The 26,943-nt window shown below is 45.6% G+C and overlaps 1 protein-coding gene across 2 annotated transcripts in view; it reads right to left on the bottom strand.

Moving 5' to 3' along the window:
• The window catches only part of GLG1 (golgi glycoprotein 1), a 76,293-nt gene extending 50,130 nt beyond the window's left edge, over positions 1–26,163 (bottom strand). The window contains exon 1 of one of the 2 annotated variants that reach the window (XM_082270149.1): positions 25,836–26,163. In XM_082270149.1, the coding sequence (XP_082126275.1) occupies positions 25,836–26,093 (258 nt within the window). In that variant the 5' untranslated portion in view covers positions 26,094–26,163. The remainder of the gene's footprint in view (positions 1–25,835) is intronic. The other variant, XM_082270150.1, reaches the window with a different exon arrangement.
• Between the last annotated feature and the right edge of the window lie 780 nt (positions 26,164–26,943).

Consider the following 26,943-nt stretch of genomic DNA (forward strand, 5'->3'; position numbering starts at 1 on the left):
CTTCCTGTTATAGGACGGCTATGTTTGTTGTCCCTGGTCCCACTGTATGTCAGTGGACATGACCACAACGTGCACTGCTTGTTCCAAACATATAGAAGCTAACAGGAAGGGGAAAAAAAAAAAAAGTTTCCGGAGCTCACAGGAGGACATTACAAAGAGGCAGAAAATTTCATAAAAAAACTGATTATAGGGCCATCAAGTAGTGGATATGTATGAGTAATGCTGGAGAATAAGGAGATTATTTTGTGTCACTTTAAAGAAAATTAGGAAGACAGCAATAGAAGGTCCTCTCCTGAAAATGCCAGCAAGTGGAAGTACTGGCTTCAACATTGACCCAGATTTAAGTTGAGATGGAATTACGCTTCCCTGATACTCATTTGCAGCATGCTTGTTCTGGGTAAAGTCCGAGTATGCCAGTCAATTAGCATTTTTAGGCAGCTTGCCATGGCAGTCCTGTACTTCTCATGACCGGTCTATGGATTTAGCATGCAGTAGTCTGATGAGGCCCTCATTTCCCATATCTTTGTTGGGTCAGACCCCTTCTCAGATATGGAAAGCCATACAGAAGGTCTCTGGAACATTATCCGATATTTATAGTGCCAGAGAATGAGAAAATGCCGGAGAGGTGGTTTCCCTGGATACATAGAGGGGGAAACGCAACTCGTTAAAGGAAAAGTTTTCATTGTTTGCTGGAGCCCGCAGCTCAGACCCAGTATTGTCAATAGGATTACATGGTGAGACATCTGCCTATAGAAACCTCCAAATGACCAGAAATAAAGTCAAAAAGATCAGGGGATAAGAGAAAGATGCACAAAAAGGGATCTCTACAAAGATGGTGACCTCTCCCCATCCCATACAAAGATGGTGAATGCTGCCCCCCCCCCCCAAAGATGGTGACCCCCCCGCCCCCCCCCCCCCCACAAAGATGGTGACTGCTGATCTCCCCCCAACCCCCTGCTTACAAAGATGGTGACCACTCCCCCCCATCAAAGATGGTGACCCCCCCCACAAAGATGGTGACTGCTGCTCCCCCCCCGCTTACAAAGATGGTGACCACTCTCCCATCTCGACCCCTACAAATGGTGACCTCTCGCCTGACCCCCCCCCCCACAAAGTAGAGACGCACCCAAATTTCACCCAAAAATGGTGTTAAGACTATTGCCAACAACAGAAAAAGGTGTTGATAATGGCACCCAAAACGCACTTGATTATACCACAATTTCACTGTGCTAATGGTGTTTTTCATAGGTCATGTGACTCAAAAACCCCATTAAAAAAACATTACACGGGCGCGTTATCGACGTGTTCTTGCTGCATTTTCAATGCATTTCAACTAGGTGGTGTAGTTTTGGTGCTGTTTTTTTTTTTTTTTTTAACTGACCAAAAATGCAGCAAGCAGGATTTTATACGCCACAATGGAAGCACAATGGGCCAGTGTGAACACACATAGAATTTAAAAAGTATACATTTTTCTTGAGCTTTTCTTGCGCAAAAGATGCCGATAATGACTGACAAATTCATATTCCTTTTAAATTCATGATATTAATTAAAAAGTCGAAAATATAAAAATATATATGATTTTCAAAAACCGTCATTTCCATTCAGTGCACCTCTACTACAAAGATGGTAACATGGTAACTACTCAACCAACCCCCCCTTACAAACATGGTGACCACTCTCTCTCTCCCATCTTGAACCTACAAACATGGTGACCACTCTCTCTCTCCCATCTTGAACCTACAAACATGGTGACCACTCTCTCTCTCTCTCCCTTCTTGAACCTACAAAGATGGTGACCTCTCTCTCCCATCTTGAACCTACAAAGATGGTGACCTCTCTCTCCCATCTTGAACCTACAAAGATGGTGACCTCTCTCTCCCATCTTGAACCTACAAAGAAGGTGACCACTCTCTCCCTTCTTGAACCTACAAAGATGGTGACCTCTCTCTCCCATCTTGAACCTACAAAGATGGTGACCACTCTCTCTCTCTCCCCCATCTTGAACCTACAAAGATGGTGACCACTCTCTCTCTCCCCCATCTTGAACCTACAAAGATGGTGACCACTCTGTCTCTCCCACCTCTTCCCCCCACAAAGATGGTGACCACTCTCTCTCCCCCATCTTCCCCCCACAAAGATGGTGACCACTCTCTCTCCCATCTTCCCCCCACAAAGATGGTGACCACTCTCTCTCCCATCTTCCCCCCACAAAGATGGTGACCACTCTCTCTCCCATCTTCCCCCCACAAAGATGGTGACCACTCTCTCTCCCATCTTCCCCCCACAAAGATGGTGACCACTCTCTCTCCCATCTTCCCCCCACAAAGATGGTGACCACTCTCTCTCCCATCTTCCACCCACAAAGATGGTGACCACTCTCTCTCCCATCTTCCCCCCACAAAGATGGTGACCACTCTCTCTCCCATCTTCCCCCCACAAAGATGGTGACCACTCTCTCTCCCATCTTCCCCCCACAAAGATGGTGACCACTCTCTCCCATCTTCCCCCCACAAAGATGGTGACCACTCTCTCTCCCATCTTCCTCCTACAAAGAGGGTTGTCCACTCTCTCTCCCATCTTCCTCCTACAAAGATGGTGACCACTCTCTCTCCCATCTTCCTCCTACAAAGATGGTGACCACTCTCCCATCTCCCACTGCCTGAAGAATCTTCAGACTGACATCCCCAGGTGACACTTCCAATTCATGGTTCTGAAGATTCTTAAGGTGCTGAACTCTCTTCAATAGAATAGTGATCGGTAATGAGAAGTCAATGTCAACTTGCTTTATGCAAGAAGACTGTATATATCAGTGAGGAAAGCACTTTATATATGCCCTGCCAGCATGCCTTGAGAGCCAACAAATGTCATGGCATGTCAGCACTCGCAGTCCTTCAGCATCTGGAGAGCTCCAGGACCACCCAAGGAACTGATCTCCTCTCCGTAACACATCTGAACATGACTTCACTCCCGACAATACAGATATTTCATTCCCCAGTCACAATCACACCACCATATGGTCCAACTCCAGGCCTTCCCTTCAGTCTTGTACAGTTGCAGCGGCTCCTACCCTGGAGTGAAATGGCTTACTCCGATTTCGGCTTTGGATAGAGTTTGGCATTATTAGACCCACCGCTGCCATTGGGTGCGATTTCCCTTTACTTCCTGACTTGGCAACAGTAAGCATGTGAATGTGTCCATATTGGAAGAAGATCCCCCCTCTTTTCCTTTGTTCAATGGCATCTCTGGAATTTTGGCTTTAACTTCACTTTGTCCAGATGACCATGACGCCCAAAAATACCTCAGCGAAAACTAGACAGTGTTTACCCTTCCTTACTCTATCCAAAACTATAAAACATTCTGTCCTGTGGTACAATGACTATTCCTGCCTAATCATTCAGTGAGCAGATACACCAACACAGAGGGACATGTTGGAGCAAATCCCAATGTCTCAGCACAGCTGGGAATTGCACACAGTCAGCTCCTGCTTCAGGATCGGCCCCTTTCATTCTGACTACGACACAATCTGCCAGGCATGCAGTCAGGATCTCCCCAAGCAAGCAGAGATAACGACCCTCCTAACAGCTGTTACACAGTGGTAATTATGAGTGTGTGGACATATTTAGAATCGGAAAACTATATAGAAAACAGAAGTCTGTGGTGTGGATGGAGGTGCAGAGACCATAACAGGTCAGCAATAGGAGACTGGAGACAGACAATCCCCAGAGCGGACCTTTGTGAGCCTATTGTACCAAAACGCACCCAACTCCACCTCTATCGAGTGGCACCGGGTGAATTAACCAGGATTAGGCTAAATCACCAGAACTGCAGTGAGCTGTAAATACAATTAGTGTATTATATAGATTCATCTACATATCCCACCCAACCGTAAACATGGCAGAAGAGGGCAAGGGTCAGTGAGGGAAATTTAGGAGGGGGGGGGGGGGGGGGTGACACCGCAAAACAAGGGCCGGAGTCAGAAGGAGAAGTGTTAGAGGGTGAGTGACACCACAAAGGACCAGGGTAAGGGAGGGGAGTGTAGGAGAGAGGGTGACACCACAGAACAGGACCAGGGACAGAAGTGTAGGCGAGGGGGTGACACCACAAAGAACCGGGTGAGGGAAAGAAATGTAGGAAAGGGGGAGACACCACTGATACTGGGAATGAGGGAGAGAATAGAGTAAGAAAGGGGGGTGAGTGAAACCACAGAACAAGGACCAGGGTCAAGGAGAGAAGTGTAGGTGAGGGGATAAGGGACACCACAGAACAAGGACCGGGGTCAGGGAGAAAAGTGTTAGGTGGTGAGTGACAACACAGATTAAGGACTGGAATGAGGGAGGGGAGAGTAGGAGAAGGGGGTGACTGACACCAAAGAACAAGGATGGGAATGAGGGAGGGGAGAGTAGGAGAGGGGGTGAGTGACACCAAATAACAAGGATGGGGTGAAGGAGGGGAGTGTAGGAGAGGGTAAGCGTGACACCACAGAACAAGGACCAGAGTCAGGGAGAGAAGCATAAGAGATTAAAGACCAGGGTCAGGGAAAGAAGTGTTTTTGGGGGGGTGACACCACAGAACAAGGACCGGGGTCAGGTAGAGAAGCATAAGAATAAGAGGGGAGTGAGTGACACAGATTAAAGACCAGGGTCAGGGAGAGAAGTGTTAGGGGGTGACAACACACAAGGACCGGAATGAGGGAGGGGAGTGTAGGAGAGGGGTGAGTGACACCAAAGAACTAGGACTGGGGTAAGGGAGGGGAGTGTAGGAGAGGGTGTGAGTGACCCCAAAAAACAAGGACTGGGGTTAGGGAGGGGAGTGTAGGAGAGGGGGTGATTAACCCAAAGAACAAGGACTGGGGTAAGGGAGGGGAGTGTAGGAGAGGGGGTGAGTGACCCCAAAAAACAAGGACTGGGGTTAGGGAGGGGAGTGTAGGAGAGGGGGTGATTAACCCAAAGAACAAGGACTGGGGTAAGGGAGGGGAGTGTAGGAGAGGGGGTGAGTGACCCCAAAAAACAAGGACTGGGGTTAGGGAGGGGAGTGTAGGAGAGGGGGTGATCAACCCAAAGAACAAGGACTGGGGTAAGGGAGGGGAGTGTAGGAGAGGGGTGAGTGACACCAAAGAACTAGGACTGGGGTAAGGGAGGGGAGTGTAGGAAAGGGTGTGAGTGACCCCAAAGAACAAGGACTGGGGAGTGTAGGAGAGGGGGTGAGTGACCCCAAAAAACAAGGACTGGGGTTAGGGAGGGGAGTGTAGGAGAGGGGGTGATTAACCCAAAGAACAAGGACTGGGGTAAGGGAGGGGAGTGTAGGAGAGGGGGTGAGTGACCCCAAAAAACAAGGACTGGGGTTAGGGAGGGGAGTGTAGGAGAGGGGGTGATCAACCCAAAGAACAAGGACTGGGGTAAGGGAGGGGAGTGTAGGAGAGGGGTGAGTGACACCAAAGAACTAGGACTGGGGTAAGGGAGGGGAGTGTAGGAAAGGGTGTGAGTGACCCCAAAGAACAAGGACTGGGGAGTGTAGGAGAGGGGGTGAGTGACCCCAAAAAACAAGGACTGGGGTTAGGGAGGGGAGTGTAGGAGAGGGGGTGATTAACCCAAAGAACAAGGACTGGGGTAAGGGAGGGGAGTGTAGGAGAGGGGGTGAGTGACCCCAAAGAACAAGGACTGGAATGAGGGAGGGGAGTGAGTGACACCAAAGAACAAGGACTGGGGTGAGGGAGGGGAGTGTAAGAGGGTGTGAGCGACACTACAGAACAAAGGATGAGAGTCAGGGAGAGAAGTGTTAAGAGGGGGCGAGTACAGCTTACTATAACTGCTTTTCACATTTAAAATCGATGTTGGTTTGGAAGCTGCTGAGATAAATTCTGTGACCAGTTCAACAAGAAGCAATGTCTATAAAAACAAGCACCAACGTGGGAAGACGGACGTGGCTCTGGACCAGATGAAAGACAGACTTCTATGTGATGGAAGAAGTACTCAGAGATGTCACTTCTCCCCAGCAGAAAGGAGATCCTGCTTGTTATGAGCCTCACAGTCTCTGTATTTATAAGTCTGACTGTCTGCACTCTCCTCGGGATGTCAGACAACAAACGGCAGCACTGTGCAGGTGACACACAAACAGCAACGCACATCCAGAGCCCAGGATATAAAAACACACACCAGCCAAGAACACAGTGCTACAGAACCGACAACTACAGACAAGGGTAACCTTGCCATAGCATAGGAAACATCTAGAAATGGTATTTGTGCCTAAAGCAGTCCCCTGAGAAATCAACCTTGGTTTGCAATTCCTCCTGAAAACTAGCCGGGTCGCCTCCTGAGCCCTGGCGCTTTCCGCCATCTGGCGGCTTTAAGCGCATTGGCACTCCCACTATCAGGTCTTGACATGGCACTCCTGTCATCAGGTAGTTTCTTGTACTTTGACACGCCTACCTATCTTCAGGTCACTTCCCATGCCTTGGCACTTCTGATATCCGGTCACTTCTTGTGCCTAAGCACTGCTAGTCTTGTGAGATTTAGTGATGTCACTACTGTGCTGCTTACTGATCCTCAATGACTGAAAGAACTGAAATCTAATGAACGGGGCAGGCCAGGGTCCGTCTGGCTGAAGAGGAAAGAGCTAGATCAGCGTTTCTCATGTCCGGTCCTCAAGGCACACTAACAGGCCAGGTATGCAAGAAAACTGAAATACATCACAGGTGATATCATTTGCTACTCAGTGATTGCAGTATTCTAGTCTGCTTCTTTCCAAGGGAATACTTAAAATCTGGCCTGTTAGTGGGCCCGGAGGACCGGAGTTGAGAAACACTGTGCTAGATGATGCTGGACATCCCCCCCCCCCCACCATAAAACAAGGCAGCTCTCTGCCTTGCTGTAGCTTCTAATGCCCAATGTGAGAAGCTCACAGTGTGCAGTGAAACCAGAGTAAGCAACTTCAGTACAAGAGAGAAGCCGGTACAGCTGTGCAAGACTGAAGGGAAGGCCGAAGCTCACTCTTTAACACCTAGCAGAAAAAAGGGTGACAAACCTCAACAACTGTTAAAAAGAGAAACCTGCATTGCCAGTCACACCAGTTCTAGGTGGATCTGTTGGGCCGTAATACACACCAATTTCTTATCTCACGGGGAATCAGGTGATGCGATTACAGCAATCATTCCTGGTCCTGCTTCTGCCCTACCCAACTTCGATCCAGCCAATCCCCTCACAAAGGTCATGGCAAAGCTGACAATACACACGTTCCCTGAGAGGTGATTATTATGTAGTTATTGCTCCCAGAATCCACCCAACACTGAAATGGATGAGATTCTGAGCAGGCCAGACGTGGCAGCAGGTTGAAATGTCATCAGACACAGGAAAAGGACACGGAGAAGATAATTATACAGCTGGGCTATTCTGAGACAACATGCAGACAGAGGAGACCACACTCTGGACAGTATGAAGAAAACATCCTCCAATACTCCATACTCTAGAACAGCGTTTCCTTTTTTCAGTCAAGGCACCCTTTAAAATTATGGATAGAATGCTCCCCATTCTAAAATGTAAAAAAAAAACTATTTTAATAGTTTTACATAATGCGGCAGCATCCAAAAGAGGCGATTTATTCTTACAAAGCAAATACACTTTTGCATACTGGCACCGACCAGTATCCCAGTGTTTCTCCCCCTCACTCAGCTAATGTGACTCCAGTATTGATGGTGAGGGGCAGGGGAGGGTCAAACAAGAATGCGGTGCAGGTTATCAACACCCTTCTTATCAACACTGATATCACTGGTTGTTATGATGCCGGTGGCTGGAAGGATAAAATGTTGCACAACTTTTTTTTTGTCTGTTTGGTATGTAATATGTTCTTGTTGTATGAATTCTGGAAATATGTTTTTTGTTTTCCATGTTTGTTTCATTTTATAATGTACCTGTGATGAGGAAAAATACTTCATCAATACTTCAAGTGCTAGGCAAAGTATAGCTATGGCCCTGTTCTGCTTATCAGGAGGGCATGATCTGTTAGTTAGCCTGTCACATGCTTCCAGGCGAACCCACACTCCGCAGCTCCCATGGGAGTAGTGCTACATTTGGGGGCTCATCTGGGATTTCGCCCTGGGTTACCTTGCCGGTTACTAATGGCAAGGGCCGAAGAAAATTTTCAAAATCTCCATTTGTTCTAATGCTCAATCCAAGTGTACATTTGTTCTTTTTCCCCCTTACCAAATTAGTGGGATACTCCTGGATTTTTGGCAGAATTTTGAAGGGGGCGGCTGCCCCAGAGCTAACAGAACGTGGCTCATTTTGGTGGGGGGTGGATGTAGCACCCCCTAGGTAGGTGCTAGGCAAAGTATAGCTGTGGCCCTGTACTGCTTATCAGGAGGGCCTGATCTGTTAGTTAGCCTGTCACATGATTCCATGCTACACTAATAAACAGATTGAAAAAAAAAAAGAAATGGTACACAATAAAAACCTGTGACTTTGCGTAACTAAAAGGCAGGCTTGATCCACCTGCTGGCTTGTATACCTTTTAGGGCAAGTTTTAGGCATTTTGCCAAGGCACCCCTGAAGAAACCTCAAGGCACCCTGGTTGAAAAAGGCTGCTCTAGAAGGCCAAACTGAAAGGAGTTGTAAAGTCAGAAGCTTTTTAATCTCAATATATTCTATGCATGAAGATAAAAAATCTTCTGGGTTTAGCAGCCTCCCTAATACTTACCTGGGCCCCATCTCTACCCAGCAATGTCCACGAGTCCCCTTAGCAGTATATCGTAGCCTTGTGACCTCTATAAGTGTCTGGTTAAAGTTTGTAGGCGTTTTTATTCTACCCCGACTGTCCTATGAGGCTGCATGACTCCTGACCCTCTGTCTGGACAGTGCTGATTGGGTCCTGTGCTGATCACATGCACCCTCCCCCCCCCAAAACAACCCTCCAGCAATAGACACCAAACTGAGCATTTGCAGACTGTCTCCAGTCTGACTGGCTCTGTTCTGTAAGCAGATGGATAAGGGACAGTAAAAGAAGGTGAGGATCAGAGAAGACAGGATCAAACAGCCTTTTTACACAATGCAGAGGATTAAAGCGATTGTAAAATCATGTTTTTATTTAAAAGTAAAAAAAAAAAAGTTCTACTTACCTCCTCTGTGCAGTTGGTTTTGCACAGAGTGGCCCAGATCCTCCTCTTCCCGGGTCCCTCTTTTCTGCTCCTAGCCCCTCCCTCCTGTTGGGTGCCCCCACAGCAAGCTATGGGGGGAGAACCCAAGTCGAGCTGCAGCTGTGTGTCCATTCAGACATGGAGCTGCCGTTCGGCCCTGTCCCCTCTCTCCTGATTTGATAACAAAGTTTGATTGACAGCCGCAGGAGCCAACGGTGCTGCTGCTCTGTCACAGCCAGTCAGGAGGGAGAGTCCCAGGCGCTGGAGGGACTCGTGCACATCGCTGGAGGAAGAGCCAGCTCAAGTATTAGGGGTGTTGGGGCGGCTGCTACACACAGAAGGTTTTTTATCCTAATGCACAGACTCCTTTACAACTCCTTCAACCCCTTAGGTTGCACAGCGAGTATAACAAGCAAGTTTACTGTATATACACACTGATATTACTGTTGTGGGTTTAGTAACACTTCTGGAGCGTTTAGGCAGCATTATCTTGCCATGAGCTCCGGCGTTCGAATGGCTTTTACAGACGTCCCGTGTGCATGAGGCCGCAATCCTTTCGCCATTACAGGAACACGTGCAACATATTTGCTCTCATGTTTACACTTGGATACATTGTAACCTTCCACTTCCTGTCATAGAAGACCTGGGCAGGTGTGTGATCTCTACACAATTCACAATGATGCAACAACCAACCAATTCCAGTAATGTCATCTCCCTGAAGATGACAAAACTATACAAGACACACATACAAGACAGACGGACAGAACAGTCACACACAGCGCCATATGGGATTTGTATTAAAAGGCTGAAACTGTTCACAGGGGAACCCACAGCATTAATAGCAAGTCCTTATAGTATTAGGCCTCATGCACACAGGCGTAGGAATAGATGCTCCATTTTCCCTGCAGAACCTGTCAGAAAAAAAAATGCCTCTTAGTGTCCTTTCACACGGGCGATCTGATCCGCCTGTCAGTTTTTCAGGCGGACCGGATCGGATGCTCCGCTGACATCCGCTGCTATCCGATTCCGAAATCCGGACGGATGGAAACCCTATTTTCCATCCATTGATCGGATGAGAACAGACAGGCGATCCGTTCTCATCCGATCTCCCCATAAAGGACAGCGGGGACCTGACAGCTCCGTCTCTGCACAAGAAAGAAGTGTGAAAGAACCCTAATGTTGCGTACATACGCATATATGGCGCCGAATTTAACCACTTAAGGACGGCCCGCAGCAGTTTTACGTCAGCACTTTGATGTTAAATATTGGGGTTATGGCAGCAGATAGCTACCATAACCTCAACCTCAGTATTTTTTTTAAACTATGGGCGGTCCTCTTTAACATAAGGGTGGTCCCAGTGGCGGATTCGCTGCGGGATCACCCTTATGGGCAGCGGAAGAGGTGACCTCCCCCCTCCCGGTTCGTTTTCCCTGCTTACTAAACCCGCTGGTAGCGGGGAAAACAATCCGGTCTGCCAGGCAGGAAGTCAAGTGTGGGCAAGATGGCCCTCACTCTACTCTATGGCCTTGGGAAGACTGGAGCAATGTCATGCGTCTCTTCCTAGCAACAGATTTAAAGAGCCCATTTTTTCCATCATGAAAAAAAAAAATTTTTTTTTTTCTCTCTTAGTGTAGATGTGAGATCTTTTTGACCCCAGATCGCACATAAAGAGGTCCTGTGATGCTTATTTCTATTACAAGGGATGTTTACATCGCTGGAGAGAGATGGGACTCAGGTAAGTATTCGAGGGTGCTGGGGAGGCTGCTTCACACAAGGTTTTTTTTTATCTTAATGCATAACAAGCATTAAGATAAAAAATACCTTCAGACTTTACAACTCCTTTAAAACGCATTCTACTGGCCAGAACATTAATTTTGCCCACTGGAAAATGTTTATGCACATAAATTATGCTCAAAAGCTCCTTTGGTGTTTTTTTTTTTACTGCCTGTAAACGCTCCTCTACAAATATGCCCGTAAATTCCTGTTATTGGCCACATAGGTGCCTTTACAGGTGTTTAAAAAAAAAAAATAAAAAAAAAAAAAAAAAAGCACTGAATGCCCGTATAACATCTTTTTTTTAGCCTTGTGTGCATGAGCCCTTAAAGAGGTTTTATCCCGCTTTTTGACACTTAACTACAGGTAAGCCTATAATAAGGCTTACCCTGTAGGTACAATATCTTCTAAACCTGCACGGTTTAGGAGATATTTGCAGTGCATGCAGCCGCTCACGCGAGCAGCGCATGCGCTCTGAAGGTCCGGCGGACCTTAAGCTTTCCTTGCCGGGAGCTTGCCGGAAAAGTGACGTCATTGCGGCTCCGGCCAATCACAGTGTTTCATAATGAGCTAGTATGCGATGCATACTAGCTCATTATGCCTTTGTCTTGCAGGTTTTTTTTTTCGGGTTTACAACCGTTTTAAAGCATAGCTCCACCCAAAAGGGGAAGCTCCGCTTGTTTGCACCCTCCACTGCCACATTTTTTATTGGGGGGGGGGGCGGGAAAATCGCCAATCATTTCTGGCTCCTCCTACTTCCCCCCACTGCCTTCTGGGACACACCAAGTTCCCAGAAGACGACATGACCATTCAGAATGCTGAAGATGTCACTGCCAGTTTCCCCTACGTCCAATGCCGGGGCCAGCACCCAAAGCCAATTGACAGATCGGCTTGGGTGCCTACATTGTGGGATCATGGACAGGCAAGTATCTTTATATTAAAAGTCAGCAGCTACAGTATTTGTAGCTGCTGACTTTTTTTTTTCTCCCCAGACTGGAGCTCCACTTTAAGTGGTATTAAACCCAAAAAACAAGTAGATTTCCAACTATTAGATGTGGTGGCTACATTGGTTTTCATTCATCATTTTATTCTAGTGATCCTACCAGAACAAGCAGTACTGCAGATGTGGCAGTTCAAGGTTTGAGATAAACCACAGGGGGCCGAGCCCATTTCTGACATATGTGGTTTACAAGTTAAAATCAGTATTTTTTGCTAGAAAATTACTTAGAACCCCCAAACATATGTATATTTTTTAGCAAGACTCTGGAGAAAAAAAAATGGCGGCCGTTGCAATTTTTTTTGTCACACGGTATTTGTGCATCGGTCTTTCAAACACCATTTTTTGGAAAAAATAAATTTCACTGCATTTAAAAAAAACAGTAAAGTAAGCCCATTTTTTGTATTTTGTGAAAGATGTTACGCCGAGTAAATAGATACCAAACGTGTTACGGTTTAAAATTGCGCACACCCACAGAATGGCGACAAACTACGGTCAATAAAAATCTCCATAGGCGATGCTTTAAAAATTTTTTACCGGTTACCAGTTTAGAGTTACAGGGTAGCTTTTTTTTTTCTTTTTAAAATGATTGCTCTCGCTCTGGCGATACCACGTGTGGTTTGAACAGCGATTTCATTGGCGAGCGCAACTTCCGTATACGTTTTCTTTCGTGCTCAGGCGAAGGGGGCGCTTTAAATTTTTTTATTTTTTATTTATTTTATTTAATTATAGCACAGGTTTTTTTTACAAACAAAAAAAAAACCTGATCACTTATTGCTGTCACAAGCAATGTAAACATCCCTTGTGACAGTAATAGGCAGTGACCTCAAACCCCTCCACTGCCCTTCAATGTATTCAAAATGCCAAAAACGGTATTTTTGAATACACTCACTTTTTAAATTAGTAGCAGAGTAACCTGAATGCGACGTCATGGACGCAGCTTCCGGGTTACACCATCAGAGACTCGATCTAAGCAAAATCCAGCTATGATCGGGACTCCAACCAGCCAGCGGGCGTGCCGGCTGGTTGCTCGGGTCACCCAGTGGGACGGAAAGACCCGGGCAGAGCTGCGGAAGGCGGCGGGAGGCGCCTCCTCCCGCTCGCTGGGGTAACGACCAAGTGCCTGAAAGCCGACTGCCGGTTCTAAAAAAATAGTACCGGGATGAGGCCTCTAGCTGCAGGCATCACCCCAGTTCAACCACTTATTGCAGGCGACGTAGAGCTACATCAATTTGCAGGAGTGGTTAAAATTATCAGCTTTTATGTAAGGAAGAAAAAAAAAAAAATGTTAACTGCTTATAAAGTGTTAGATGGACTAGAAGATTTAAATACACTAACAAATGGAAGCCAAACTCAAGCTAACCCCCCCCTAAAGTCCAACAAATATGCGGTCCAAAAGGTGTCATAAATGGAAAACAGAAGGGGAAAAAGCCTATAAAGCTAAAACTAATGCAGCCACCACATCTAATGGTCGGCTACAATATATTCAATTTTTAGGTTTAATAGCGCATTAATCCCCTGCTGTGTAAATAACTTCCCCCTCCAGCCCTGCCTTACTAAAAAAGTGGTATTAAGAGTCCATTCACACGTGTTAAGGGCATGTGGTCTGGTATGATTCGGGGCGGGAGGATTTTCCTTGTATGGGTTTTGGGGAGGAGAGCTATGCTTTTTTTTTTTTTTTTATGGTGACGTGGGGTTCCCTCAAAATCCATACCAGACCCAAAAGACCTGGTATGCACTGGAGGGGGACCCCATGCCATTTTTTTTCATTGCCGGCATGCTTTTCACAAGTCGCCCCCAAATTGCTTCATTATTATGCAGGTGCACCTTTCATGTGATTTTTGAAGGTTTACATTGGGGTCTATGGACCTCAAGTCACATGAAAGTCGGACTAAAGTAGAACAGGAGTTACGTTGAAGTCGCAGATATGAACGTTTATCATAGGGAAACATGGGGTGAGGCTTGTCATGTGACTTTGCCTAGGGCCCCTTTCACACATGCTGTCACCCATCCATTGACGGATGAAAAACGGACACCAACGTATCTCTATGGAGCGGTGAATGTCAGTGGTGACATGTCCGCTGACACCCGCTGCTCTCTGATCCTGTCCGTGAAATCCGGATGGATGGAAACCCTATTTTTCATCCGTCTGGAGGATCGGATTGGACGAAAACAGACAGGTGGTCCATTCTCATCCGATCTCCCATAGAGGAGAGTGGGGATCTGACAGCTCCGTCTCTGCAAAACAAGCGGAGATGGAGCTGTCATCTGCCTGCTCATTGGGGGATCAGCGGATCGATCCCCGCTAAGCAAAACGGACTCCGTCAGGCGCACTGCCCGTGTGAAAGGAGCCTAAAGGTAAAATAAAAAGTTACACAGATGATGCCGTCTGTCAATAACATTATTTATTTTAGATAAAGAAGTTTCTGCAAATGCTCAAAGTAGACCTAAAAGGAAAAAAAACGTTTCTCTTTCCATTTTGGATAGAGTAAGAGGGTTAGAACCCTTGTCAGTTTGTTTTTGCCTTCTTTGTTCTACTGGAGAGACATCTCTTCACTTCCCGTCCCACAGACAAAGCAGGAAGTGAGAGGAAATCCCTGCAAAGTAAGGGAATCGCTGGTTGTATTACACGACGACAGGATAACATTGGATAACCTGGGACAGACACTGCTGTAAACCTGCGTCTACATAGTTCCCTGCACACCAGATTTCCTCTGCCATGATATCCAGATATTGTAGCACTCAGACATGTAAATTAGGACAGAAGGGTGCAGCTGACCTCTGACCTCCACACAGCTGGAGGCAGCACAGATGAGCAGGCAGAACGCAGGTTAGAACAGGACATAAAAGCCAAATGACGACATTTCCCTTAAGTCATAAAAGTCTCACTTCCCAGAATATGGTGGAGATCCCAGAGGGGACACAGGGGTCTGACAGAGGACCCCAGGGTATCAATAATATGAGGAATGTCATGCAACCTCTGGAATGAGGAACTACAAGTGCCTGCATGCCTCTGTTATGCTGACGATTTTAGTTCAACAATTTTGTGTAAAAAAGGCAATAAACCTGAACAGGACGACATTTACCTGCACTGTTTCTTTAACAAATGCTATTTACTTTTTATAAATTCCTGGGTCCCCTTTCATCATCTCCGTGCTGCTGATCTCCTGCAGCTTTCAATTCCTTTCCACATACACCCCGGCAATGGCTGCATGGCATTTCTCAGGGTGGATTTCCTGATGGTGACAACCGTGAACCATGCCAGTGTCATGTGTTCAAACAGTCACCTGTAGTCTTTATCTGAAGCTCATGTGACGGGGTGACTCAGGAGCACAATTGGAAGACAGAGGCAGAGCGTTGTCACTCTAACTGGAAGAGCCTGAACAAGGACCTTCACAGCAGGAACACCAGGGATTATTTTAACCATTTCACCTCTGGAAGATTTACCCCCCCCCCCTTCATGACAGCCCATTTTTTTTGCAATACAGCACTGCGTTACTTTAACTGACAATTGCATGGTGCTGCGAAGCTGTACTACCCAACTAAAATTTATGTCCTTTTTTCTCCTCACAAAATAGAGCTTCCTTTTGGTGGTATTTCATCTCCTCTGCAGTTTTTCTTTTTTGCGCTATAAACAAAAAGACCAACAATTTTGAAAAAAATAAAATAAGAGAATATACATATGTGTGTGTGTGTGTGTGTGTGTGTGTGTGTGTGTGTGTGTGTGTGTGTGTGTGTGTGTGTGTGTGTGTATATATATATATACATACACACACACACACACACACACACACACACACACACACACACACACGTTTGTATATATTATAGATGTGTATACACACACACCTTTCCGTTATAAAACATATCCAATGAAAAAACAAATTTCTTCCTAACTTTAGGCTTATATGTATTCTGCTCATTTTTTTGGTAAACAAAATCCCAAAAAGTGTAAATTAAATGGTTTTCCAAAAGTTATAGCGTCTAGATTATGGGATTTTTTTTTTTTACTAGTAATGGCGGCAATCAGCAACTTATAGTGGGACTGCAATATTGCAGCAGACAATTTGGACACTAAAGCCTCATACACACGCAACGATTATCGGCCGACCGATCGTCCGACTTTTGTCCAAGTTGTGTTGTGTTGGTTGGAATGTGCTCTAGACTGCACACTAATTTTCTCGGCCAACAAAATTCTACTTCAGAAGTGATGTCATGTGTTGGTTTGCTTTCTTTGTGTTCTTTCTTCTCTGAGCATGCCCAGACTTGCTGATCAGATTTTTGTCTGCCGAAATCTGTACTGACTGACGAACAATCGGCCGTTGTGTTGACGGCCAACAAACATTTTATAGTCTGCACACCAGATTTTTTTTGCCCGAAAAGTCGGAGTTGGTTGTCGGAAGCATCATACTAACAAGCCGAAAATCGGCAGATCGGACGTTGGCCGAAAATTCCCTGCCAATTTTCGACGCGTGTGTACGGGGCTTTACACTTTTTGGAGACCAGTGACACTAAGTGCTGGTTCACACTGCCGCTACCACTAAAGTAGCGTCGCTTCCAGCGCGACTTTGACGCGACTTTGGCGCGACTTTGACGCGACTTTGGCGCGACTTTGACGCGACCTAATCGCGAGGCAACTTTTTATTTGGCCAATCACAATCTGATGTCTTGTGACCTAATTTCCTTTTCCTGTGTTTTTTTTTTTACATATTTCCTTTTTCCCATGTGTGCAGTGTTGTGTGTCTCACATAGCTTTGTTTGTCTGTCCAGAAACGTAAAAAAAAAAAAAGAGCTTTTTTCCTATAATTTTTAAGAAGCACATGCCTCCAAAGACACCCAAAAAATGCCCGTAAAATGTCTGCAAGAAAAAAAGCCAGCCGCAGAGAAGCCGTATTCCTGAAAATATAGTAAAAATGCTGTTTTTTAGGGGTTCTGGACATGCTACAGAGCTGAAAATTGACAGGTACACTTTTTAGACCCCCCAGACACTAAATAAAAAAAATGACATGCCTGCCTAAAAAAATGCCCGCTAAATGCCTGCAAGAAAAAAAGACAGCTGGTAAGACACTACAAAAAATTATAAGAAAAATGATTTTTTTTTAGGGGTTCTGGACATGCTACATAGCTGAAACTTGACAGGGACACTTTTTTGACCCCCCAGACACTAAATCCAGAAAATGACATGCCTGCCTAAAAAAATGCCCGCTAAATGTCTGCAAGAAAAAAAGCCAGCCGCAGAGAAGCCGTATTCCTGAAAATATAGTAAAAATGCTGTTTTTTAGGGGTTCTGGACATGCTACAGAGCTGAAAATTGACAGGTACACTTTTTAGACCCCCCAGACACTAAATAAAAAAAATGACATGCCTGCCTAAAAAAATGCCCGCTAAATGCCTGCAAGAAAAAAAGACAGCTGGTAAGACACTACAAAAAATTATAAGAAAAATGATTTTTTTTTAGGGGTTCTGGACATGCTACATAGCTGAAACTTGACAGGGACACTTTTTTGACCCCCCAGACACTAAATCCAGAAAATGACATGCCTGCCTAAAAAAATGCCCGCTAAATGTCTGCAAGAAAAAAAGCCAGCCGCAGAGAAGCCGTATTCCTGAAAATATAGTAAAAATGCTGTTTTTTAGGGGTTCTGGACATGCTACAGAGCTGAAAATTGACAGGTACACTTTTTAGACCCCCCAGACACTAAATAAAAAAAATGACATGCCTGCCTAAAAAAATGCCCGCTAAATGCCTGCAAGAAAAAAAAGACAGCTGGTAAGACACTACAAAAAATTAAAAGAAAAATGATTTTTTTTAAGGGTTCTGGACATGCTACAGAGCTGAAACTTGACAGGGACACTTTGTAGACCCCCCAGAAACGAAATCCAAAAAATGACATGCCTGCCTAAAAAAATGCCCGCTAAATGCCTGCAAGAAAAAAAGCCAGCCGCAGAGAAGCCGTATTCCTGAAAATATAGTAAAAATGCTGTTTTTTAGGGGTTCTGGACATGCTACAGAGCTGAAAATTGACAGGTACACTTTTTAGACCCCCCAGACACTAAATAAAAAAAATGACATGCCTGCCTAAAAAAATGCCCGCTAAATGCCTGCAAGAAAAAAAGACAGCTGGTAAGACACTACAAAAAATTATAAGAAAAATGATTTTTTTTTAGGGGTTCTGGACATGCTACATAGCTGAAACTTGACAGGGACACTTTTTTGACCCCCCAGACACTAAATCCAGAAAATGACATGCCTGCCTAAAAAAATGCCCGCTAAATGTCTGCAAGAAAAAAAGCCAGCCGCAGAGAAGCCGTATTCCTGAAAATATAGTAAAAATGCTGTTTTTTAGGGGTTCTGGACATGCTACAGAGCTGAAAATTGACAGGTACACTTTTTAGACCCCCCAGACACTAAATAAAAAAAATGACATGCCTGCCTAAAAAAATGCCCGCTAAATGCCTGCAAGAAAAAAAGACAGCTGGTAAGACACTACAAAAAATTATAAGAAAAATGATTTTTTTTTAGGGGTTCTGGACATGCTACATAGCTGAAACTTGACAGGGACACTTTTTTGACCCCCCAGACACTAAATCCAGAAAATGACATGCCTGCCTAAAAAAATGCCCGCTAAATGTCTGCAAGAAAAAAAGCCAGCCGCAGAGAAGCCGTATTCCTGAAAATATAGTAAAAATGCTGTTTTTTAGGGGTTCTGGACATGCTACAGAGCTGAAAATTGACAGGTACACTTTTTAGACCCCCCAGACACTAAATAAAAAAAATGACATGCCTGCCTAAAAAAATGCCCGCTAAATGCCTGCAAGAAAAAAAGACAGCTGGTAAGACACTACAAAAAATTATAAGAAAAATGATTTTTTTTTAGGGGTTCTGGACATGCTACATAGCTGAAACTTGACAGGGACACTTTTTTGACCCCCCAGACACTAAATCCAGAAAATGACATGCCTGCCTAAAAAAATGCCCGCTAAATGTCTGCAAGAAAAAAAGCCAGCCGCAGAGAAGCCGTATTCCTGAAAATATAGTAAAAATGCTGTTTTTTAGGGGTTCTGGACATGCTACAGAGCTGAAAATTGACAGGTACACTTTTTAGACCCCCCAGACACTAAATAAAAAAAATGACATGCCTGCCTAAAAAAATGCCCGCTAAATGCCTGCAAGAAAAAAAGACAGCTGGTAAGACACTACAAAAAATTAAAAGAAAAATGATTTTTTTTAAGGGTTCTGGACATGCTACAGAGCTGAAACTTGACAGGGACACTTTGTAGACCCCCCAGAAACGAAATCCAAAAAATGACATGCCTGCCTAAAAAAATGACCGCTGATGAATGCCTGCAAGTATAAAAGACAGCTGGTAAAGACACTACAAAAAATTAAAAGAAAAATGTTTTTTTTTTTAGGGGTTCTGGACATGCTACAGAGCTGAAACTTGACAGGGACACTTTTTAGACCCCCCAGAAACGAAATCCAAAAAATGACATGCCTGCCTAAAAAAATGACCGCTAATGCCTGCAAGAAAATTATGCTCTTTTCTTGTTCACTGCCATTTTTTAGCAAAGTCGGATGACAAGTCGGATTACAGGTCGCTTCAATTAAGATAAGGAGGCGACTCCCATTGAAGTATATGGGACAGGTCGGATCACTGGTCGCCTGAAAGTAGTACAGGACCCTTTTCTGAAGTCGGAGCGACCTTAATAGCGGCAATTAAGACGGCACTGATTCATTTACATTGGTTTGGTCATGTCAAGCGACCTGGGGCGACCTGGGGCGACACAAGTCGCCTCGTGAGTCGCCCTAGTGTGAATGGGGGCTAATACAGTGATCAGTAGTTAACAAAATAAATAAATAAAAAACCTCACTGTACTGACACTGGTGGGGAAAGGTTAACATCAGGGGTGATCAAAGAGTTAAATGTGTCCCTAGCCTGTGCACTGTGTGTGCTTTTACTAAGAGAGGGCTTTGCAGGAACACATGATCAATTCCTTCCCTATTGACAGAACAGTGATCTGCTTTGTTCACATAGGCAGATTGTTTAGTACACAGGTAGAACGACAGTGGTTGCCGTCAGACCGAGTCCGCCAGGGGCACGCATCCTACTTGGAAGAGCCGGATCACATACATACACGATACAGCTCACAGCTGCCGCACTGTAACAGTAAAACTCATATAGGGTGGACAGCAAGCGGTTAAATAAAGTTACAAATTTAAAAAGATTTAAATGGCCTCATGTTAAAGATTCTTTGAGAGTGATGGAGTTTACATCGACTATAACCCACAAGAAGAGAACCATTCTTTGGTGGCCGATCTCTGAAGGATTTTAGTGATACGTTTGGCCAATAACTATCCCCTTCTCCAATACACAAACCTTCACAGGGTAAAGCCACCTACACTATATGATCAAACGATCAAACACTTGATAAATTCATGAGATGCAATAGGGTTTTATATCAGAATCAAGCAATATTCTTGATCAGATTATTAATCAGAGCAATTGCAAAAGTTTTTCTGTCGGAATTGGGTCGTGTTTTTAGAAGAAACAATTTGAGACAAGTAACTCCTATCCATAAATACTAGGACACTCATCATTCCCGATGTCCGGGATTTCACAGGAGGATGCTGCCTCTGGAGAATGAGAATTCCATCAGCCCCTGGGGTGATCCCCACCGGCCAAAACACAAACTACCATAGACCATGAAGAGTATTCGGCTTCCAGATATTGGTTACAGATGGTGCTTAGATGTGGGGCACCAGAATGTATTATATATACATAGTTACATAGTAGGTGAGGTTGAATAAAGACAATAGTCCATCCAGTTCAACCTGTGTAGGTGTGTGTGGCCGTAATCATCTCGCATACCCCTGAATGTTCTGATCCTTGAGATGTACGTCTAGTAGTCTTTTCAAAGCCAACATTATCACCTGCAGAAACCACCTCTTGTGGTAGAGAATTCCACAATCTTGTAGCCCTAACAGTAAAGAACCCCCCGCGTTGCCTGAGGTTAAAACGCTTCTCCTCTAATCGCATTGTATGCCCCCGAGTCCTCATGCAATCCCTGCGACTGAACAGCTTTTCTTCTAAGCCTAGATCCCCATTGAGATATTTAAAAATTGCTATCATGTCCCCCCTCAGGCGTCTCTTCTCCAGGGAGAATAAATCGATCGATTGCAGACGCTCTTCATAATTAAGGTCCTCCAATCCCCTAATCAGTTTAGTTGCCCTTCTCTGGACTCTCTCCAGCTCCAGCACATCCCTCCTGAGGACTGGCGACCAGAAATGGACAGAATACTCCAGATGCGGTCGGACCAGAGTTTTATAAAGTGGAAGGATTATAGTCTTATCTTTGGAATACATCCCTTTCTTTATGCATGCTAATATTCTGCTGGCTTTGGCAGCTGCCGCTTGACATTGCATGCTGTTGCCTAGTCTATCATCCACCAATACTCCCAGATCTTTCTCCATTTTTGATTCTCCCAGGGGTTCCCCTCCTACGTCCAGATTTATGGAAGACCAACTGTGCAAAGCAGGACAATGACACCCCGAGTTTCAGACTTCTAAGAAAGTAATGATAACCCCAGAGGAACAGCTCAGCCCACTGCGGCCTGCAAGGAACGATGGGGCAGATAGTGACCATCTGATCCCCATCTGGATCCCACTATTGTGCCAAGAATGATGGGAAAGATAGCGACTATCAGACCTATCCCCTATATCGATGCTGATGCATTGGCACTGATTGCTTGCTGCCTAGTACACCTTATTGCATATTAATTGTTTGGTTTGCGCTGATTATTCCTTTTTTATACTTAAAATTTTTGTTGGCCAACACCAGAACGGCCGATTGTTCGCCAGTCAGTACAGATTTCGGCCGACAGACAGCCGATTAGCAAGACTGGGCATGCTCAGAAAAGAAAAAAGACAAGGAAAGTTAACCATCACATGACATCACTTCTGCAGTCGGCTGTTGTTGGCCGACAAAATTCGTGTGCAGTCTTTAGCACTTTTCAACAGACACGACAGCCCTGGACAAAAGACAGCCGATCGTTCGGCCGACGATCGGTACGTGTGTACAGGGCTTTAGTCCGTAGGGTTCAATATTGAGTTGGCCCACCCTTTGCAGCTATAACAGCTTCAACTCTTCTGGGAAGGCTGTCCACAAGGTTTAGGAGTGTGTCTATGGGAATGTTTGATCATTCTTCCAGAAGAGCATGTGTGAGGTCAGGCACTGATGTAGAAAGAGAAGGCCTATCTCACAGTCTCCGCTATAATTCATCCCAATGGTGTTCTACCGGGTTGAGGTCAGGACTCTGTGCAGGCCAGTCAAGTTCCTCCACGCCAAACTCACTCATCTATGTCTTTATGGACCTTGCTTTGTGCAATGATGTTGGAACAGGAAGGAGCCATCCCCAAACTGTTCCCACAAAGTTGGGAGCATGAAATTGTCCAAAATGTCTTGGTATGTTGACGCCTTAAGTGTTCCCTTCACTGGAACTAAGGGGCCAAGCCCAACTCCTCAGAAACAACCCCACATCAGAATCCCCCCTCCATCAAATGATTTGGACCAGTGCACAAACCAAGGTCCATAAAGACATGGATGAGCGAGTTTGGGGTGGAGGAACTTGACTGGCCTGCACAGAGTCCTGACCTCAACCCGATAAAACACCTTTGGGATGAATTAGAGCGGAGACTGCAAGCCAGGCCTTCTCGTCCAAAATCAGCGCCTGACCTCACAAATACGCTTCTGGAAGACTGGTCAAACATTCCCATAGACACACTCCTAAACCTTGTAGACAGCCTTCCCAGAAGAGTTGAAGCTGTTCTAGCAGCAAAGGGTGGGCCCAACTAAGACTGGGATGCCATTAAAGTTCATGTGCGTGTAAAGGCAGGCGTCCCAATACTTTTGGTAATACATCGTATACACAGCAGAGAACCTCTATGGATTGCTGGGAGTCATCACCTCTTTACATCCAGCAATAAACACATTACCCTCCTATTGTAAACACAAGAAGGAAATGAGAAGATTTCCCCGGGGCAGAGTTCCTATAATAAATCTTTTCATAAATAAAGTGAAGTTGCACATTAATAGGTCTGTTTATAAAGTGAACAATGATTATATAAAGCCGACTTCCTCCTTGCACACAATATCAGACTGTGCTATGACTGGCATGCAGACTCGTCACTTCAGAAAAGAAAACTTTAATCAGATGCTGACCTGCAATACCCCCTGGGGGCAGAGGGGGAGGGGGACAATGACACCTCATAGGATGCTACCGGCAATGTCTGTATTTCCCCGTAATACAAGAGACGGACTGTACTGCTAATCCAATGTCTCAGCACACCAATGCCAGTGTTCTTGTTGTATAAACAGGCCATGTTTTCACGTCACCCCTTGTCAGCAGATGGCCTCAATGGGGCAGTGTGGACGAGGCTTGCTCTGGGCACAGCCAGTCCTAGTGAGATGTGGTGAAGACAAAGCAGGACTAACGCAGAAAAAGTGCCATGATTTGTGTTTGGGCGCCAGAAACTCCCATGTATACAATCCTATGATGGTGATATTGATAGGCGCAGGCAATCTCCCCTCCAGGCTGAACCTGTGCACTGCGGAGGGCACTACTGAAATTATCAGAGTGGGCAGGAGAATCCAGTCCGGCCAATCAGACATGTACAACAAGAAGCACAACATTCCTAACTATTCTACTACATTCATTCTTCACAATAAACAAGGCCAATATAATATAGGCCAACTCTGCCATCAGTGTATTGTCAGCACTGTACACAATTATCGCTGTGTGCAATCCTGAATGGTGACACACAGATATCCCATCACCAAAACACAGCGCCGTCATCTCCTGTCCCAGGGACAAGCCATGTGTGCCCCATCCTTATCTGTGCCGGGATTTTTTTTTTTTTGTGAACACACAAACACCAGGTGCATAAAAAAGTGCACACACGCAAACGTGAGAACACAAAAAAGTGCACAGGGTGTGCGGATGGTCCACCTCCGATGACCTTGATCCCTCGAGGCGCAAGACTCCCGACAGGGACTGAGGTACTCACTATGGTCTGCCCGGCCGAAACCAGGCAAAACCCCATTCTCTGGGAGGACTGCCGAAACAGCCCACCCCAAGTACTAGGTGGGGCTCCCCCCGAAGGGAGACCCCATGAGAGAGGGCAAACTAAGAAAGAAGGTCATATCCACCCCCTCCCAAGACGTTCAAGGTAGACCAGAGGACCCACAACCTACTCATCGTGAACAAAGTGAGACAGAAAGTGACAAACCACAAAGAAAACACAAAAACACAAGAGTGGGGAAAGGGAAGTGGAGAAGTGCTAGGTGTCACTGCAAGACCTTGACAGGCCCTGGGACTGCTCCAGTCACCACTCTCTTATAGTTCTCAGCGCTAAAGGGGTGAGTTGTGGGTGGGATTATTAAACTCACACTGCGTGGGCCCGCCTGCGCAACATGTAAGGCAAATGGCAGGTAACCATTACCCCTCTAATTGTGGGAGTGTGCAAATTATGTGCAAATGTATATTATGGGATGTATATTATGGGGTGTATAGTGGGGTGTATCTGGTGCAAATTATGGGATATACAGGGTGCATATTATTGGATGTACAGTACACACAGGGTGTATATTATGGGATATACAGTATAGTGGGTGTATTTTATTATTATGGGATGTGCAGTATACAAGGTGTATATTATGGGCATATATAGTGTGTATATTATGGGGTATACAGTCTACTGGGTGCATATGATGGGATGTACACTATGCAGGGTGCGGAACATGGAATATACAGTATACTGGGTGTATAATATGGGATATACAGTATATAGGGTGTATATTATGGGATGTACATTATGGGGTGTACAGTATACGAGGTGTACATTATGGCAGGGCTATTATGGGGTGCACACTACACAGGGTGTATATTATGGGGCGCACGCTACACAGGGTGCATATTATGGGGCGCACGGTACACAGGGTGCATATTATGGGGTGTACGGTACACAGGGTGTATATTATGGGGCGCACGGTACACAGGGTGTATATTATGGGGTGTACGGTATACAGGGTGTATATTATGGGGTGCACGGTATACAGGGTGTATATTATGGGGTATACAGGGTGTATATTATGGGGTGCACTGTATACAGGGTGTATATTATGGGGTGCACTGTATACAGGGTGTATATTATGGGGTGTACAGGGTGTATATTATGGGGTGTACGGTATACAGGGTGTATATTATGGGGTGCACGGTATACAGGGTGTATATTATGGGGTGCACAGTACACAGGGTGTATATTATGGGGTGCACTGTATACAGGGTGTATATTATGGGGTGCACTGTATACAGGGTGTATATTATGGGGTATACAGGGTGTATATTATGGGGTGCACTGTATACAGGATGTATATTATGGGGTGCACTGTATACAGGGTGTATATTATGGGGTGCACGGTATACAGGGTGTATATTATGGGGTGCACGGTATACAGGGTGTATATTATGGGGTGCACTGTAAACAGGGTGTATATTATGGGGTGCACTGTATACAGGGTGTATATTATGGGGTGCACTGTATACAGGGTGTATATTATGGGGTGCACTGTATACAGGGTGTATATTATGGGGTGAAGAGTATACAGGGTGTATATTATGGGGTGAAGAGTATACAGGGTGTATATTATGGGGTGCAGAGTATACAGGGTGTATATTATGAGGTGCACGGTATACAGGGTGTATATTATGGGGTGCACAGTATACAGGGTGTATATTATGGGGTGTATAGAATACAGGGTGTATATTATGAGGTGCACGGTATACAGGGTGTATATTATGGGGTGCACGGTATACAGGGTGTATATTATGGGGTGCACAGTATACAGGGTGTATATTCTAGGACATATTATGGTCTGTATTACCTCTCGCACATCCTGCAGACACTCCAGCACGGCCAGGTTATTGGTCCAGGCACTCTTCGGGCACAGGCGGCTGATGTCCTCCCGGCAGGCCTCCTCCTCGATCAGGCGGATGCCGGGCAGTCTGCGGGCCGGAGAGGCGGGGGCCCCAGCAGCGGCGGCAGCAGGGGGATCCTCGACTCGGGGCCCCGTTTCCCCCAGCACAGCAGTCAGGCCCGCCAGCAAGCAGCACAGGAGCCGGACACGTCCGCAGGCCGCCATCTTGGAGAGAGCCAGTCACGGAGCTCAGGCGCGGCACCGGGGAAAGCTAGAGCGTGCGCGTCACCACGCAGACCCACTACGTCAGTACGGTGACCGGGCGCTGCCTTCTTCCAACATGGCTGGCGCGGCGTCCTGTGTGAATTCACCTCACACAATGCAAGAAGGCGGACTGTCTGTGAAGAATAAAGTTTTCATTGTTTTGTAATGAGTGGGGGAGGCTCATTTTTTATTTATGTCGTACCTGTGTGCCATTGGGGAGATTTCACCACACTTCCTGACCTATAAATGAAACAGGAAGTGAGAGGAAATCTCATAGACAGGTGTCCCCAGAGGCATTATATGTGAGAACATGAACACAGCCCTGTAGAGAGCCCACCTGAGGTGCTCTGTCTATAGACCGGCCCTGTCCTCAAACCGCTATCTGCCCTGAAATATTTTCAATCTATTAGGCCTCATAAACCTGGCAGTAAATAAATGCCGCTGTATCAGTTTTGTGGGTTTTTTTTTTCAGTCTGTAAATGCGCCTCTTGTGTGTATAGTGTGCGTACATAGGAGTTCACAGAAAAACCATCACTGACGCGTTTCAGAGAGGAGATTTTGAGCAGAAAAACTGCTGAAACACTTTCCAAACACTGAGCGCCTTTAGCACTTGAATGTTCATTCATTCCAATGGCCAGAATAAATGAATATTGTAGCCAATGGAATGAATGAACACCTAAAACCGCTGGGAAAACGCAGCTTGAGGGGCAAACACCTCCCGGCCCTTCAAGAGTCACCCAGCAACAAATGAAAAGTCAGCAGCTACACATACTCAGTACACACAGTACCTCACAAAAGTTAGTACACCCCT

The sequence above is a fragment of the Pelophylax lessonae genome, assembly GCF_965119305.1.
Source record: "Pelophylax lessonae genome assembly, chromosome: 10".
NCBI lineage: Eukaryota > Metazoa > Chordata > Amphibia > Anura > Ranidae > Pelophylax > Pelophylax lessonae.